At 34.9% G+C, this 18,743-nt stretch overlaps 1 protein-coding gene across 1 annotated transcript in view; it reads left to right on the forward strand.

The window, feature by feature from the left end:
* The window catches only part of Su(var)3-3 (lysine-specific histone demethylase Su(var)3-3), a 180,207-nt gene that overhangs the window by 158,071 nt on the left and 3,393 nt on the right, over positions 1-18,743 (forward strand). The window contains exons 11-12 of the mRNA XM_013317962.1: positions 16,941-17,093; positions 18,523-18,635. Coding sequence (XP_013173416.1) covers positions 16,941-17,093; positions 18,523-18,635 — 266 coding nt within the window. The remainder of the gene's footprint in view (positions 1-16,940; positions 17,094-18,522; positions 18,636-18,743) is intronic.

Consider the following 18,743-nt stretch of genomic DNA (forward strand, 5'->3'; position numbering starts at 1 on the left):
CAAACTGTTTTTTGTTTAATTGTACATGCACGATAACGGGTTGACGAGACAGGCTTTTGGAACTTTGAAACTTTCCTTCGGTGCTGTGTCAGTGGAAGAGGACTTTAATTATAATATTGTTAAGTTTAAGACTAAATTCTTAAAAAAATATTTTTATTCATAAATATTGCATAACCATCTGTAAGAACCGAAATAGGTTCCATAGAATTAAGATTGTCCTAAAAACCCATAAATCAACTTTGATTTGATTGATCTGAAAATTTGTTTTAGCCAACAAGCCTTTTTAAATCTTCGAGGAATCACAAAGTTTAACTGATGACGTTAAACTCAGTGGACCAAATCCTCTGCTGATTTTAGAAAAAGAAAAGATTAAAATTTACCTTAATACAGATCGTGATGTAGACGATTGTTTAAGACAGATATTTTTGTTGTGGGTTACAATGTTATTATATTAATAGATTTAGTATACTAGACCAAGCAGAGTATGGCAGAGCGGTGCGCGCGACGACGTATCTACATTAAGATAATCGAATGGCTGTCCATTCGTTAGTTAATTAAACACGATACGGCTGTCCCCGTGATCGCTCCGATTAATGACCTCAATTACGCTAATCAACTGTTCGCAGATTTACGTCCATTCGGACGCGACGCGCCCTGGGACGCGGCTTCATGTTAGCACAATTAATTATCTATTAATTGCACTCTATGTACTAAACAAGGCTTCTTTCATTTAAATTTATATTCGGATTGAAATATAAAATTAAATATAAAAGTCATGTAGACTTCTTTGAAATATATTTCGTTAATGCACAGATATTTTTTTAATTTAAAACTGTTACTTTGTATCGATAGTTCCATATACCAGCGAATTTCATTACGAAACATTCCATAGTAAGCGTTGTAGAAAATAATCCTGCAGCGGGTTAGTTGAGAAAATCTCACGTCACATAATGTTCGTATTTTATCGGCTCGGTTTTGCGAGAGCGCCGGTTGTTCTCTCTAATTCCGTCCATTGAATTCAAATTGAAGAGTGAAACGTTCGGCGTTATGTCCGAACGTGTATTGGAACCAAACGCCTGGCTAATAACTTAATGCCGCTGGGAACGGGCATCTGTGCACGGCGCGGCGCCAACTTGCGTTTCCTACATGAAAAATTATCAGACCATTCCGCGATACCATTCGTCCGACTCTTTGCAATTGAACTCGCAGGCGGTGATTTCTTTATGGCCTTTGCCTAAAGCGGGGCGTTAGTGGCGTGCTATTGAATTGCTCTACTCTATTTACTAGAGCCGTCATGAATATTCCGCATGCACATGCGTAGCCCCGGCAGACACGACCGTGGGTTTCGTTTTACGGCATTTAGCTGTTTAGAGCGATGCAATTCTGGCGAATTGAAACGTGGTAATGACCATTGTAGGCGCCTCGCATAAATGCTCTTATTTGCATAGAAACGTGCTTGGTATTACGTTCACGGTCCCATATAGGAATGTGCCAAGTTGGAAACTTAACTCCTTCTGGTTAAGTTGGGATAGAGAAAATTCGATGCATGGCAATAAATTAAATTAAGCCACTATTTTTGTTTACTTACAAGACACTCGTCTCACCTATCTTACTTACCATTTTTCTTATATAAATTTTAACAATTTTTTTTGCTAAGCATCTCAGTCTTAGTATTAATTGATAAAAATAGGTTGTTTAAACCGACAAAGATTCATCAGATCATTATCCCTTAAAGGCTATTTAGTTACAAAAGCATCTGGAAATTGGTTAATATTTTCTACTACTGCGCCTTTAACCGCAACGACATATTAGTTGAACTGGAATACGAAACATAAAATGTTGTTTTGAAAAAATGCTTCGTTCATTTGAACTATTTCATATTTAAATTCACTAAAAAAAACTTTTTGTATTCTTTTTTTTTCAACGATGAAAGATTTCGTTAAAAATGGTCCTCTAAATATTCATCCTTTTATTTTGTACATTATACCTATCAATTAAAAAAATATATTGATGATATTATACCAATAATCATAAGATTTCATTGCTACGCACAAGAACTTTATTCTTAACAAGAACCATAAACATAAATTCAAAGCGGGCACAGCTTGAAAACAGACTTGGAACGCCCACTTCTTGGTTAAGGATGTATTTATTCAGTAGTTGGCTGCTACAATTATTATAAAAGAAATATTTTATTTTCATTGCACGGAACCGTCATACCCTATCTTATACCATTGCCAGCCATTGCGAGACTGGCCAACGTAAATAGGCGACGTTACATTGTTTATGATCCCTGACTCCCTCTCTCACTACTTTAAATTTTCATTCGCTGACATTTATAGGGTCATGAAGATACATGTTTTCTATTTTAAATAGGTTCTTCTTAAAAAAATGCTAATGTCAAGCAAATTGTAAGTTATGTTTGTACAATTGCGCAGCTGATTTTCTAAATGTTATACCAAGAATTGCTGTTTACTATTGAATAGTTATGGTTTTTAGTGAAAATTATAGTTAAATTTAATATAAGAGGCAGGATCACAACAATTGCATAAATATTCGCAAACAAAGAGTTTACTTCCCGTCTCCTTTTGTAAGGAACTCGATAAAATAGACCAGTTACACTATTTCCATATGCCCCCAGTAAAACTTGAATGCTATATCGTAATACATCAAACGAGTAATTAGATTATGCTATGTGCTTTTTTACAGTTTTCAAGAATTATTTCATCGTTTAATATTGCACTTTCAAGGTATAATACATAAACAAAATGGTAGTTGCGTGTACACTGTAACATAGGTGTAAAGCGGGCTAGGCCGGGCGATCGCAGATTGGTATCTCGCGAAGCACAAAAGAAACGCTCTCTGAATAATAAGGCTTTCCTGGACGAGATGATGTGCCGTAAATGTATCGCGTCGAGAGTTATTCCCTTTGAAACCGCCATCTATGCAGTTAAAGTGGCTCCATTGATCGCGCGCTGCCTACGCCCGCCTGTGAGGCAACGCTCTATATAAAACCTTTTTCATATTTTGTAAAGAATAAAAAGTGTTGTTATTTGCTTTGTAATATTTTTTGATGGAAAAGTTTTCGTGTTTTTTTAATTCAAAACAAACATTCAGGTCTATTACCTAAAATACACATAAATTTTGAATAACTTTTACAGAATACTGGGATAGAAAAAGAGTTACAATTCTAATTAGAAGTTTTATATGAGTTTTTTCTTTTAATCGTAGTGTTACGTTGCCTTCTTCAGAAGGGATAAGTGAAGGCACTCAAATGCATTCAATTACTTTACCTCTGTAATATATTGTACCATGGTTGGCCCCTGTTGGAATAGTTTATATTAACATTTCATGTCGATGTCCTTTCTTACACTGTTTTCAAGTATTCTTCTACCTTAATTACAATTTTTAGGAACGTTTTAGTGAATCTGCATTGCTTGAGACATCCTGATGTATTCTTTGGCTGTATTTTGAGAAGCGTTACTTGCAAAACGTCCACATGTCCGGTGGGGCGACGTTTGCATTTACATACAAAACAGCGCTCACGACCGGGCCCCGAGATGCTCTAGCATATCTAATCTCCGCTCGACGCACGTCAATCAAACGGTCGACATGGCGCGCGAGAAACACTCTGAATCGTCGGCTACTTGATTCCGCTATCGATTAGCAAGCTGTAATTCTAGATTTTATCTAGCATCGTGCAACGTTAACGATCATCAATAATGTAAATTAGACTGTGTAACGTTCGTTTTAATTGTACTTAAATGGATCTCGTCCGTCTGTCCTGTGTGAGAGGCTAAATTGAAATTTAAATACGTATTGAAATAATTAATCAAGATGTACTGTATTCTGAGTATCATTAAATAAAAACGGTAAAATAAATGTAAATGTTACTTTTAAAACTATTAGTTATATAAGTTAATGTAAAGAGAAAAAGTCAAATGTGCACGCTTATACATTTAGTTATGGTAAGGTTAACTGCTTAATATGACTTTAACGATTTTAATACATCGCAGATAAACTGACATACAACCATGCTTATATGTTTGAGTAAACTTACGAATGTTGAACTAACGATTAGTCTCGGAACTAATTCCAATGCAAAACGATTTACAAAAGAAAAATACTTTTGTGTAAGAAAATCTATTCCGAAGCTGACATTTTATCAATATAGTAAAGGAATGCGAATGTAACATCTTAGATATTTTCACGGTGATAGTATCGAGTCAATGAGTTACAGCAAGCCGGGATGCTATCCAGCTTTTGATCTGTTCCGGTGACGCGCAGATAGTCTCAGACTAATGGTCGGCCGTTGTGTCTGACACCACTTTGTTGCATTCAGACCTCGACATGTCTAATGCTGATATCAAGTGACCTATGTTAAGTAACGGATTTCTAGAGCTTAATGCTAAGAGCACAATTACCAAAGATATTAGATTACAAGAGCGTTGAGAGACTTGCTTCGAGACATATCTGGCTAATAAAACACTAGGATCATAATAAGACCTATATTTTGACATATCTTTATAGAGCTGGTTTTAAAATGTCTAGGTTTGCTAACTTTAAGAAGTAAATCCGTCGATCAGAAGACGGAAATGCAAGGTGTCGGAAAATAGAAATGTAAAATTGCTTTGCGTGCCAATTCACAAGGGTCGAACAATTTGCCGTGCTGACTGCGCGCAACAACATAACTTCGGGGTTATATTGTGAAATCAATTGTTCATTTTTATTTTTATTTTAATTGGGATGATGCGTGATTGTAGTGACAGATGAAATACCTAACGCTGTTACGTTCCATTTTTATGTGTCGGTGTTAAGTGTCCAATTGTTAAACATTAATTAATTTATTACATTACCATTTGACACTAGTATTAATCATTTGATCATTATATTTACATATACATTTTGGTAATTTAGTATCGTATACGATATTAAAATCGCTGACCACAAGATAGACCCCTTTGCGATGTGCGCGTGGGTCCTCATTGCATATTTTGCGGAGCACGGAACGTCGGTCTCTGGGAGCGATAAGCCCTCTGATTTACGGTTTATGAATACGATACTTCCGCGGGCTTGGACTCCAGATTTACACGCTCGAATCTGCACTGCTTCCTAATAACTAGAAGTAACCAATACTCCAGCTTGTTCATTACATATTTAGCATATGCACTAAATAAAATTTTTTGTATTTCACATTTGCTAATTTCTGTATGTATAAGAAATTAATATTTTTATTTGGGTAATGATGGATAGAATCAAACTAAGGATCCAGAAGTTTACATCTGGACACACTGCAGGGTTATCAAATAAATTGATGACAAATAAGGAAAACACAGGACAACTTGTCTCTACTCGTCTCAGATGGCATTTTGTATTTTGTTTTTTATCATATCAACACGCAGGTAACAATTTGCCACAGCCCTATTACAAATGGTCTGTTGTCCTTACATTGTCATACTTCATTCGACATTGAACCATTCATTCTTCGTTAATGCTATTTATGAATGACACTAGTCGACCGGACTGCCATTATCGTAATATGGTCTGTTTGTAATGTACACTTATTGCAAGGACTTTGTGCGGTATACGACTTAGAAGCTATTTAGTAAATGCTCGGTATTTTATACCATTAAGGCAGTTTGTGGTCTTGGGCTACACTAAAAGTATATCGCAAATAAAGTGTGAAGTTGATGTACACTAAGTAGATATTAAACCAATGTAACGCGCCAATAGCCTAATGGTTAAGGATACGGTTTTTCGATTACGTGGTCGAGAGTTCGAATCCCGCCATTCGAATGTTCTCGTAAACCATGTCCTAACACAAGCCTAGAGCTTAGTTGGAATGGTACGAGAAATATTAGTAAATTCACAAAAATCTAATATTATAAAAAAAACAGTTGCACATGCCAGCAGATTAAAATAGCTTCATTTTATAAATTAATTTCCGCATTAAAGGATTACAAGATTTGTTTTACTAAGAGAGCCGATAACTTGATATTTACTAATCTTATGAACTAAACAAAATTAAAACGTTTAATGTAATGGAAAACACTTTGATGTATCAGAGATTTCTGTTTATACGTAATATTTTGAGGAAAACATCTCAAACTCGAATTGATTTTTGCAAATACGACGTTGTTTAATTACCGAGATCAAACGTCGAGAGAGAAACGACGCGTTTATTGCTGAAGATATCTGTAATTGCGAGTTGTTCGGTAGCTATTTATCAAGCTTTTCAAAGATTACTCGTGACTTTTATGTGTACTCAGATTCGTTGCTTCGATATTCATCGAGTACTCATTGCTTTAATTTGAAGAATAATTTTAAACTTAGACTCTTAAAAAAGTAAGTTATGTATGATGATGTTAGTATATACTTTATATAAAGCAACACGGTCAACTTATTTTTAACTTCTTTCAAAGCATTTTGAGTACCTTTTAAAACGTATTCGCCGAGCTCATGTTGCGGCAAGAACGAACAGCTAAGTACACTCAAACCAAGGATTTTGAATTCCGCATATGTTTATACTACCCTTGCCACTTTACGGTCGAGCATTTCCCTATCTATCACTCAGTAAATCTGTAACATGATATGAGTGTCACTTCACTTAGACCTCCTTAGTAACTCGGGGTATCTACGACCTATTGCCTGGTATATCATATTACCTTGTCTTGCCGCAAACATTAAAGAATAATTGTTGTTTAATTATTAGCATAGAACCACATACATACATGTTTTAACGTTTGAATGTATGCATTTATTCTAAAAGGAAATAGAATGAAATAGGTACTCAGAGATAATAAACATTCTTTGTAGTCAGCCTCTATATTTTGTAATCACCTTTTTTTTCTATAAAGTGGCTGTTTTGGTAAAGCTTGTTGTCAGTCATAGCGTCCTCAATTCAAAGTACAGATGGCAGTTAATTAGATTTCGAAGAAGCGTTTGAAATATATGTAAGTATATCTTTAAAATTAATGAAACTGTTGGCAAGATAAGCGGTCTACTTCATAAATTTAATTAAAACGAAAACTCTATCCAATTAGCACCAGTGCAACCGCTAGCTGTGGGATAATTAGTTTATAGTGACGCAAAGGTAAAAGTTTCGCTAAAAATGTTAATAATACAATGTATGATAGTTATCATAGATATTTACCTAATTAGGACATCAAGTTTATATGTGCTCTATACTATTTCCAACTGTTTTATACGATAAGAACAGGACTCGGAAATGACGTAAATAAGCAGTAGAGATTATTTTTTTGTAAAAAAAGAAAATTGCTTCTTTATAACATTACAACTGAGAAATATCGTTGCATATAAACAATAATCAAATTATGTTAAAATGTTACTCATGGATTTAACTGTGAGACGTATTTTTGACACTAAACATCAAGAGCTTTTCTAGATTGCAATAATAATTATGACTATATTTCCAATACATGCAAATTCTCAAATTGAAAGCTTAACTTTTATCGCTGCATACTTTACTTACGCACAAGATAGTAAAAATGTCATGGGTGAAATGTATTTAATAATATAAGTTGTTTTTTCCTCGATGAATTTTTTACTCCGCGACAACCAATTAAATGCAGCCGCGGTCACTTTGTACGATAAATGGCATCAAGATGTGGGTCCTCGGCGCGTTTATTATCTGATATCTCTTAAGCCGTGTCACGTCGAATGAGATCGTCGGTGTGCGCCCGCCTAACTCGGATAAATGATCTACTTTTAAATAGCCACTTAATGGCGACCGCAAACAAATTACGCGGTAATGTAACAAGAGGCCTGTCTACTGTCGGGGCGACGACGCACTCGCCAGACGCAGTGCACTCGGTGAGTACGTGGATATAGCTTAGCCACTCCGCATTGGTGGCACGGCACATACCTAATTGATTTTGCAGGAAAGACCTACATTAAAAAGATAATTAAAGAACTATAAATCTCCTACTCGACAATTTATTTTTGTTATTCGAAACTCCATACTCTTACTCAGTCAACTCGGTTGTTAGTTTCTTGCATAAAGTTTTGGTAAATTATTAAAGGTATGTATTTTTATGTCTTATTTGGACACACTTTTTTTTAAGTTTTGTCGCTGATTTAAAGATGTTTTTTGGATATAATTTTTTAATCCACAAAACTTTTGAAATAAACAGTCTAGACGCATATTGTTTTAAAAACATTTATGGTGTGTATGCATTAGCGAAGTGCCTCGGGCGGTCATCCGAATGGAATCTCAATTCAAGTTTTTGCCTGGTAGCGAATAGCGATTACTGCACGCTGCGTTGCGCGCCTAGAAGCGGCTCTGGTTACCGCCGACCCCTTTTTACTTGTTTATTTATTACTAAACTGAACATTAATAAATTATTAAAATAACATACATATTTACACTTAATAAACTGCAATTTGTGTTACGATGATTTACAAATTGTTAATAGCTAATTCTCACTTCTTTGTTTTAATTAAGATAATAAATTTAGTTGTCTTTGTATAAAATTACGTAGTTGGTAGCAATATATTTTTTTTAAAGTTGCTTTAATCTAACTAAGGGTTTCACATTACAGCCACAGATAAAGCGAGACGATAGTAAAATTTGTTCCGTAATATTTATGTGATACAAATTTCTCGAGTAAGATCTGTGCCCAGACGAAGTGGACTGATATTCTGATGATGAAAATGATGACGTGAATGTAATGAGTGGAAAGTGGAAAAAATGTATTATTAAACTTACACAGTCGTCCCAAGTTGTGTTCACGATGCAAACGGCAGATCAAACTATTAAAAGTATTGAAGGAGCTTGTCAGTTATATGAAGAGACAAATCAGGTTATGTGGAAAAAGCGAAATTGCAGTGCTCTTTTGTGATGTATACAAAAAGATGCCTAAAAAGGGAACCCTAGAAAAAATCAACATGTCTTCACCCTTGATTAATTCCCCTTTATCAGGAGATCGCAATAAAACTGTCACTCGATACTTGTGATATGACAGATACGATATCTCCATTAGCTTGAAACACCGTCATCATTCCGATGAGGCTGTACGTGAACCGAGATAAAAATAAAACGCAACTCGTATCACGAATTTGAACGACTGCCAGTTTGGTACGTTTACATCGACATCGCAGCGCCGAGGGCCGGCGGACGAGGGCTGGCAGACGCGCTCATAAATTAAAAGCCATCATATTTGTTTTTCGAACGGACGAGTAAATAAAATTCCGATCGACGGAGCGTAACTTCGCGCGGTACGTAATCAACAGTTTTATTCGGCGATTCCGCTGCCTTGATTTTGAGCTTCATCCTTTCCACGAATGAAGCCCGTTCTTCATTTAAATATCTTTCGACTTTGGATTCCGCTGACGCTGATTAAATCCAACGCGTCTATATATTTTTATTGAACCGCAATTTCATTTGTTCTGTTTTATTTCGACAAAGATTTTTATTCGGTTCATAACGGTTCGCTGTCGAGTGAATTTCGAGACGACGGAGGCGCTAGTTAACGCCGAGGTCAGTAATTAACCGACGAGATCAACAAGCAGCTCGATGCTAATGGGTCCTTTCCCCGTCAAAGGGCTGAGAGGCGTCGGAGCGCGTCTGTCCGAATAATGGGGCAGGTTGTGCCCTTCACGGCCGCGCGCGCCTGTCGGAGTCTCGACCTTTCCGACCCTTGTCAAGCATCAATCGATTAGCTTAGCGAGTAGCACTAATTCGTCTTTATACTGTTATCTAATAGGGGCTGTCCCGAATCTTAAATTCCTTCTATGTCTTTTTGGCACTCCGCCCACACACAACAATGTAGGGAAATTGAATTTTCGTACGTGGCGCATCAAGTTATCGATTGAGAGCAGACGAAGCGAGGCCGTTATTTTTATGGGCTCCCTGTAACAAAATGTGTGGTATCCGTTTTTGCTTAAGAAAGATTTTCCGTAATTTTCCACAGATGCCATAAAACTTAAATATTCTTGAGCATGCGACGACATTGATAGATAACTAAACGTTTAGCGATACGTTTACAAAAACTTTTGTAAATTGAGAAAACCCCAGACAACACTCGCTAAGTTTTTATAAAAGACATCAGTCGACGACACTTACAACTATGAAACTCATTCGAAGTGAGGACAATAATTATACATGAATCAGAAAATATGAGCTGCATCGAATTAAGTATATACTTACAATATTAAATTATGAGATATGATTTAAATAGAAAAACTCTTAATGGAAATCATCTTAGCGCCTTAAAACTTCCATTACCGAAATAAATATTAGAAAACTTCACAAAAATGTATAATTACAACACCAGAGACATACTATTAATTTTAAGCGAGCTCATTATATAATGCGAGAAGTTTATGACGCTGTTCTATTGGTATTTCGACGTTATGTTTGATATAGTTGGCAATAAAGACTAACAATAAAATTTTAGACCTAATTCTTCTTTGTGAAACGAGAATTCATTATGTTATTCAAATGACTCGTAAAACAGACCGCCTGTTATTAAGTGACAAATCTTGTGCGTGTTAGCCGCTGTTGCTACAATCACGACAACGTAATGGCCGAATTATACTTATAATAATATTTATAACAAGCTTTTATTGTGCCTCTTGATTTCTATGCATACAAATTAATTTAAAAAGAGTCTACCTCGTTCTTGTACCTATAATCCACGTCACAATATTTTACACAACAAACCATTACATTATCTTGATTTCCGCTTTGTTTAAATTTACAACAACACTTTTTATTTTTTTGTTTCGAAAAATCATAATAGTATGAGTGGGATGGGAATATGTTTTGTGCAAGTGTTTCATCAGTGGAAATATGGTTTGATTAGCTCATTACATTTTATTTCATTAGGATTAATAAAACAGTTAACATATATCGGAACAATTTCAGTGTGATTGTTTCAATAAGTTATTTTGTCTGTCACATTATCAGACAGGTGCGATGCCGAACCCGCAGAGCTAATTAGGAACATGCATAATAATATTATCAGAAAAAATGATTGATTAAAACTTAAATATTTCATCAGAAAATTACGAATTGTTTGAACAATTAGCGCAATGTTTGGACGCCGAGTTAACTCATTTTGTTTGTTCGATTAATTCGATTGTTACTAATTCATTGGTTCTCATTATTGACTGTTGAGAAATTAGTTTTAAAATTTAACATTACAGACCTAGTATTTTTAGGTTATATTATGCAAGTATTATAAAATCGGCATTGCGCTTTAAAGTACAGTCAGCGTCATATAGATCGTCACAGACAAGATATGCAAATATATAGGTACATCAAAAGTAATCAATTATATCGGTACAACAAAAGTCCTCAAAATAATAGATACATTCACCCTGCTCAAAAAGATCGGTACATACACAGCGTCAAATATATGAGTACATGCAAGATGCTCATAAATATCGTAGCATCCACAGCGTCATAAGTAACGAAGCAGTCAAGGTGCTCAAAAATATCGGTACATTTGACAAAATTGAACTCTATCTCTATATACTTGTGATACAATTTGGAATAAACTACTTCTGTTACATTCATTTGACACTTCGTATTAACATTATAGGTTGTCCGGAAAGTTCGTTCTGATTTTCGATATAAAGCTTACAATAGACTGTAGCTGAAGTGGATTCATTTTCGGATTTCCACCATTATCAAACGTCACAAAAATTTCTATATTGTGAATAATTTCATTTCAATGGTTGAGATAAAAACTAATTTTTAAAATTTTATCCAATAATAAAAGACGTTTTAGGTATAGAGTCGTACCAATATAATTTAAAACCTTTTCAAAAAATTTAAGAGGACAGGGTTTCAATTTTCCTTATAAAGCGGCACGAACTTACTGGGCAACCCAATATTTTTCTTCTCCTGTCATAACGCTTAGATATATTATAAAAGTTTGTCACGCCGAATATGACAGATACGTAATAACTAATATCAAATTTTGCCTTGTCACAATATATACTAGTTTGGCGCAGTATTCTAGTATGTTTGCCGTAATATGTAAGTTTACCGGTTCGAATCTCAGGCTACTTTTTTTTCATTTTATCAATCACGTGGTTATTTTTTCATAACCAGTAAAAATTTGGTAATGTAAAATTTTGCTCGACAATTTTTTTTATAATTTTCGCTGTCGGGTAGAAAGAAATTTAAATAAAGTTAACAACAATTAAGTCAGACCATCGTGGTTGAAGTGAGTGGGCGGAGCGTGGATTGTCTTTGCGGGTTTTAAGAATGGTACGCGCGGAAACTATACGTACAAGTGTTATCTACATATGTGTGCGCGCCCACGCACACTGGAATGTTTATTGCAATCGACCAAAAATTTGATGTAGTTTGGATATTGACATTCAGATTTTTTTTCTTTGTTTCTTAAATATAATCAGTATCAGTAAAAGGTAAAAGTAAAAGTGTTATTTTTACCGGTACAAGTTTAACAAACATGAGTAATAAACAAATTACATGTCAATAGCATCACTTTATCTCCTTCATTTTTGTTTGAAATAGAAAAGTACTTTAGCGTTCAAACTCATTAGTCCAAGGCAATATCAAAAAGTACCTAATAACTACGGCGATAGAGTTTAATTACATGTGCTTCGATATTAAAATTAAAAAGTTTAAATATCAAAAAAAAATAGTTGCTTGGGATTTGAACCGCCGAACTTACGTACCAACGGCGGCGAACGGTAAGGCCACGAGACCAAACTAGCATATATGATGACAAACTTAAATTTGATGTTGGTTTTATCTACGTAATATCTGTCATCCGCGTCGAACACTTTTAGTAAATTTTGAAAAATGGTTTGATGCAAAGTGTCAAATGAATGTAACAGAAGTAGTTTATTCCAAATTGTATCACAAGTATATAGAGATAGAGTTCAATTTTGTCAAATGTACCGATATTTTTGAGCACCTTGACTGCTTCGTTACTTATGACGCTGTGGATGCTACGATATTTATGAGCATCTTGCATGTACTCATATATTTGACGCTGTGTATGTACCGATGTTTTTGAGCAGGGTGAATGTATCTATTATTTTGAGGACTTTTGTTGTACCGATATAATTGATTACTTTTGATGTACCTATATATTTGCATATCTTGTCTGTGACGATCTATATGACGCTGACTGTACATACTCAATACATTACATTTTACTTTAATGTCACCTTAATACGAAAAGAAGTCCCTTAATTACAGCTATTTGTGTTCAGCTTTGTAAAATTATTCAAATAATGTTCGAGTTAACGGCTTTTTTGTAACGAATTGCCGCGTATTTTCCCCTGTGTCGTGTTTATGGCCGATTGCGAAATAAAAGTCAAACATCGTAAATTCAAGTTGCCGCTGCATAAACAAATCTTATCTTCACAAAAGCAAAGGCTTATCTCCAAACACATTGACCATATTTTTAAGTAACAAATCTGTACATTTAGCCCACTCACTATGAAATGTAGATCGACTTTGTTTGAGTGCTTTTAAATATGCAACTATTTTTATGCAATCATATTACAAAACATTTATATTAATTAATTCTTATAGATCCAAATTATCACCCCTGAATTGGGGTAGGCTCCGAGCCCCTTGGTGGGGACGTATAGTGAGCTGATGATGACGATGATGATATAGTTCCAAATACAATGAAATTATGGGTCATTATTTTGGAATATTTTTAAACTTACCGCAAAAAAGTTGCACTCACGTGAATTTTTTAATATTATATAAGGTAACTATGGCTTCACTGTACAGGAAAAATATTAACCCGATCATTCGACGCTCTCCCCTTTCGATGAACAAATTAATTTTGAGGAATTTTGGCTTTGTAAAATTGTTTTCAATGTTCATTTAAAATTCATGTTAATATTTTATAGTTTCATTTTTCAGAGCATCGATATTTTGCGTAAAAGTACCCCTAAAATAAGTATACATAGTTAATATAGCACAAGGAACTTTGTAAGTAAGTTAATCTCGCCATATATTTAGCGGTCGCGTAGCACCTAGGGCATTAATGATCCGGCGGAGCGTTACAAGATTGTTGTCTCCTGCCGAGGTGGCAGCTAACATTGTTAGCGCTGTACCATACTTACCAACTATATTGACAGCGAATCGGGTGAACGTTGACATACTTTATCCTAAGCAGTTTACACACGGTAGATTAGATTAGGGTTTTGGCATTACATGCATACTCCTAGCTGAAAAATCATTACTACTACCGTAGCAATATAATGCACGCCACACACTTTGGGATTTTGCAATTAGATTTTGACTTTACATGAATTAAAACCTACTTGCAATCCATAATGTGTATGTGTGACAAAACTGTACAGATATACTGTAAAACTTATACTTGCAAGGTTAATACTGTCGCGTAAAACCTAACGTGTGTAGCCTATATTATTTTGCTACGTTGCTGTAGTTATGAGTGTCGTAGCGCTAGAAAATCTAATTGTACAATCTAATGAGGTCAATTTGTATTTTAGTTAGTGTTAGTTTGTTGTTTATAGAACGCGACAAAAGTACTATGAGATGTTTGTAAGGCAGGTTGGTACTCATTAACGTTTATATGTTATAAACAATATAAATAATACTTCGGAGAAAAGTAGTAAAAACCATAAACAAAACAACACATGTCTAAGGCACACAAACGCACATGCACGAACACACACTATCGCACACTATATATCTAGCATTTATATTTATATGTAAATAACAATAATCTATATTTAATTACATATTTGTTAGGAATATATAACTTTAGGCAATAGATAAGAGAAGGTGCTGTCTCCTGAAACACAGTATTAACTAGTTCAGGCGATAGAGCCCACAAAATTTTGTGAAAAATGTTTTTTTTTGCCCAAAAAAAATTTTAAATTTAACATTTTTTTAATATGTGTGACCAAAATAAATTTGTATAATAGCCTAATATATTCAAACTATATATCCATAGTTCACATCTGTATGTCTGTCACATTTATAACTGTAATGAAAATAATAACGAATTACTAATAGCTTTTCCTAAATATACTTTATTAAAATAACACATAACTACGAGATACTTTTCTCATCGTTAAATCTAATGTTTGTAACTGGATGAAACAACTGAACAAACTATTTTAATGAACGTCGAGGGACACCGCATTCGAACCGAAAGTATTAGACACGTTTAATTTAATCCGCATTACAAACTAATCCAGCTAAAGTGCTACAATATCTGGTTCAGGAACTCGCGCGATTCGCGGTCGCTGCCAACGGTGCGGCCATTTTATGTAGTGATGTGCATTAAGTGTTCTCTATAACTAAAATATCGTATTTACCAACCGATAGAAATTGAACATAACTAAATTATTTTAATACTTAATGAATATTAAACTTTGACGATCGTTAGTATTGCACGTGTGTACATACAACATAATTAAGAGTGTGGTATTAAATTGTTTCAAATAAAAACATACATAGTTTTTTAGGCATATTATTTATAAATATTACTTGAACACTTATCAAATATAAACTATATTAGTAACTATACTAAAATGTTTTAAATGAATGCTTACAAATGTACCTAACGAAATTTATCTTTGGTGCAGAGTCGCCAATATGAAAGTATTTTTATATTTCAAATCTCTGGCTCATCACTAGTCTATGTATGCATTCTGCGCACTCAGTTGTGACATGGATCCGGGCTAATATCGTTAAACGGTTACATTGTCGCGGCTACGCTGCAAATGTCGCCTGTTTCAGAGACATCCACTCTGCTACTAAACTAAAGCTGCTTCTTTTGAATACGTGACGGATTGATGTACTACAAGCTATTATTGCATCAGCTTTTTTTTGTGGCTGTAATTTAATGATTTTGCTCTCAATTTTACATAGAATATTGGCCGATTTTTACATCGATTCTCCTGAAACATAAAATTTTGTTATAAAATTAAGTGAGCTTAATGAATTTTACATTTCACGTAACCTAATTGTATAAGTCAGAAAAGCGTTTTTATATCTGTATAAAGTTCAAGTTATGATTAAATGTCAATTGCTCTCCATCCTTATGTCCAATTTTGCCAATGAAAACAAACGTGTAGACAGATAGTCTCAACCAAAAAGTATTTCTTAAAAACTCAAGATGATCAAGTACTCTTACTTATCGACCATCTCAACTGAGAACACAGCGGGCGAACTGACATTTAAGCCGAAGGCCTCTTTAAACTGTTGTTACCATGTGTCCCGTTCAGTCGATACACGGTTACAATAGAACGTTTGAACTCTTTATATCTTAAGATTTAATTTGTTTACTTATTGTTAAGAATAATTGGCCTAAGAAATAAAAATAATCAGTTCACCTCTCGCTAAAAAGTCTCCATTGTTCACGTAATTCGTAGCACTCTTTTAATTTCAATGAAGTTCTTTGGAGAGCAGTTTCCGGTCTCCATTGAGTCTGTACGATATAATGGAACTAATTTAATGGAGTAAGAAACTCACTTAAAGTTATTAAAACACTATAAAGTGGGCTGCAGTCGCGCTATCACGCTAATTGAAAACAACATTGTAGTGGCCGCTACTCGCTGCAACTTAATTTCTAACATAAGATTGCTTTCCTGTTTTTTTAGACATATTCGCTTTCCTGGAGGATACTCTATACTGAATTTTCATTTCCGTTACAAACTTTCAACAAAGACTTTTGAAAGTTGGCAAGTATGCTTCTACAGTATATTTTCGAAGATAATGTAAGACAATGTAGTTGTTTCCAATACATATAAAAAGGAAGATGCTACATATCTTTCCAACAGAAAATTACAACATATGTAAAAGGTTGTTGAATTGCCTTTAAAATTATGTTACATTATCTTGCTTAGAGAAAAGAAAAGTTCAACCGTGATTACCTCTGTCTACAGAATATATGCTTACTTTACATAATACAATATGAACCATTGAACATTTTTTACAGTTCGGAACGGCTACTCGTGCGTGCCGATTGCATTATCCGAGGGCCTGGATATCCGGCTGGGGACCTCAGTCACTGATATTGAATATGGTGGTCCTGGGGTTGCCGTCAAGGCGGTCAGTCAGAGAACTCCGAATCAACCTCAAACTTTTAAAGGTAAGCTCTATATTTACTTAATTTCTATAAAAGTATAAAGTCCGCTACATAAGTTCAGTTTTAACTTAGTCAATTCGTACAGTTAAAACTTGCGTATGTAGGAAATATTTTAATTGTCAACTAAACTGTAGAGTTTGTGGTTATATTAAAATGTTCTAGTGTAGGGATGATTTTAACTTAATTTCGAAGTTGTATAAAATTGTCCCATTACAATATAATTTAACGTAAGTTTTATCATAGGGGATGAGTAATCCACGGTTAAAAATGACGGAAAAAGAACACAAAACACGGCCGTCGACAAATTAGTGGGCGTTATGAGAAAAATCCACAACGCCGACGGCGGCTCTTGTCATTTCTTTGTCGCGGAATGATTTGCAATTCTATAGCCTTAATTTCACTTTGACGAGGCACAAAAATACGGGTGTCTGTTGACCCAACGTCCTCAGTCATTCTGTCACGTTGCGCTCGGGGCCGGGCATTTGCATACAGCCGAGTCGATGGTAAAAGTGCCAAATAGACTCTAAAGAGACTGTCCTAGTGGCCGTTACTGCCAACTTAATACGAGAAAAAGAACCACTTCCTTTGAGCACGGCTACACGCCAAAAATATCGTTCCTCATGAATTTCTCTTTCAATATTCTCCCCGACAGCTATCGCAATGCAACTTACTGACCCAAATAAAACGCTTTCAGCATTTAACGTAGAAGTTATCGTAGCGATCTCACGGTTCCGGTTATTGATAGACAGTTTGCGACGCGAGGAAATTTTTAAACTTTAAAAAGTATTATAACTTCAAATATACTTTATTTGCTACTCTATTCGTATCCATCTTATAATATGAAATAATATTATTTCTTAAATATGTATCTCCAAATTTAACCTTAAAACACCAGAATGTAGTAAAATGCTTTTGGAGTGTTTATGTATTTATTTGACCTTAACCCGTGAACAAGATGGGGACTCACAGCACGAGATCTCGATTAATGTGAACAGGGTTTTATGTATGCGACGTATAAAGTCCGAAAGCTGTGGGTCGTTAGGTGAGATCAAGTGCAGCTCTAATGCTGATTGCTTGCTTTTATAGCGAAACACTCTCCACACTTACGCCTGGTTTTTACACATTCATAAAAGTTTCAATAAACTTCGGATTTACACGCTGAAATGAAAAGAAAATAATTTTTCCCAGTCATTTTAATAGAGTGAAAACGATTTAAATAAAAAAAAAAACTTTATGGTCAAGTTAGGTCTTTAATTATTTTCTATAATTTATGCTAGAAGTTAAACAAAAGTAAACGTATGTTTTGCATTGAAAAGAAGTAAAAACCTTTTCTTAAGATAGTATAATATCTCATATAAGTAGTCGGTTTATTGTCCATTTGAGTGGCCCTAGAGCGAGCGGAAAGTTTGTATAGAGAGCGATATTGTTGCAGGTGATGTGGTACTGTGCACTTTGCCGCTGGGAGTGCTCAAAGTTGCGGTCGCGAACAACGGACAGAACCAACAGAACTTTGTTAAATTTGATCCGCCGCTGCCCGACTGGAAGGTTTGTAAACTCATACGCCACGGTTAATTACGAACTCGCCTGGGTTTTGTTATTAGACTGTTACTTACACAGGGTGCATGCAGTTTATTACGTGTGCGCTTGGATCTG

This window comes from Papilio xuthus, unplaced genomic scaffold (assembly GCF_000836235.2).
Source record: "Papilio xuthus unplaced genomic scaffold, Pxut_1.1 DF826933.1, whole genome shotgun sequence".
Classification (NCBI taxonomy): domain Eukaryota; kingdom Metazoa; phylum Arthropoda; class Insecta; order Lepidoptera; family Papilionidae; genus Papilio; species Papilio xuthus.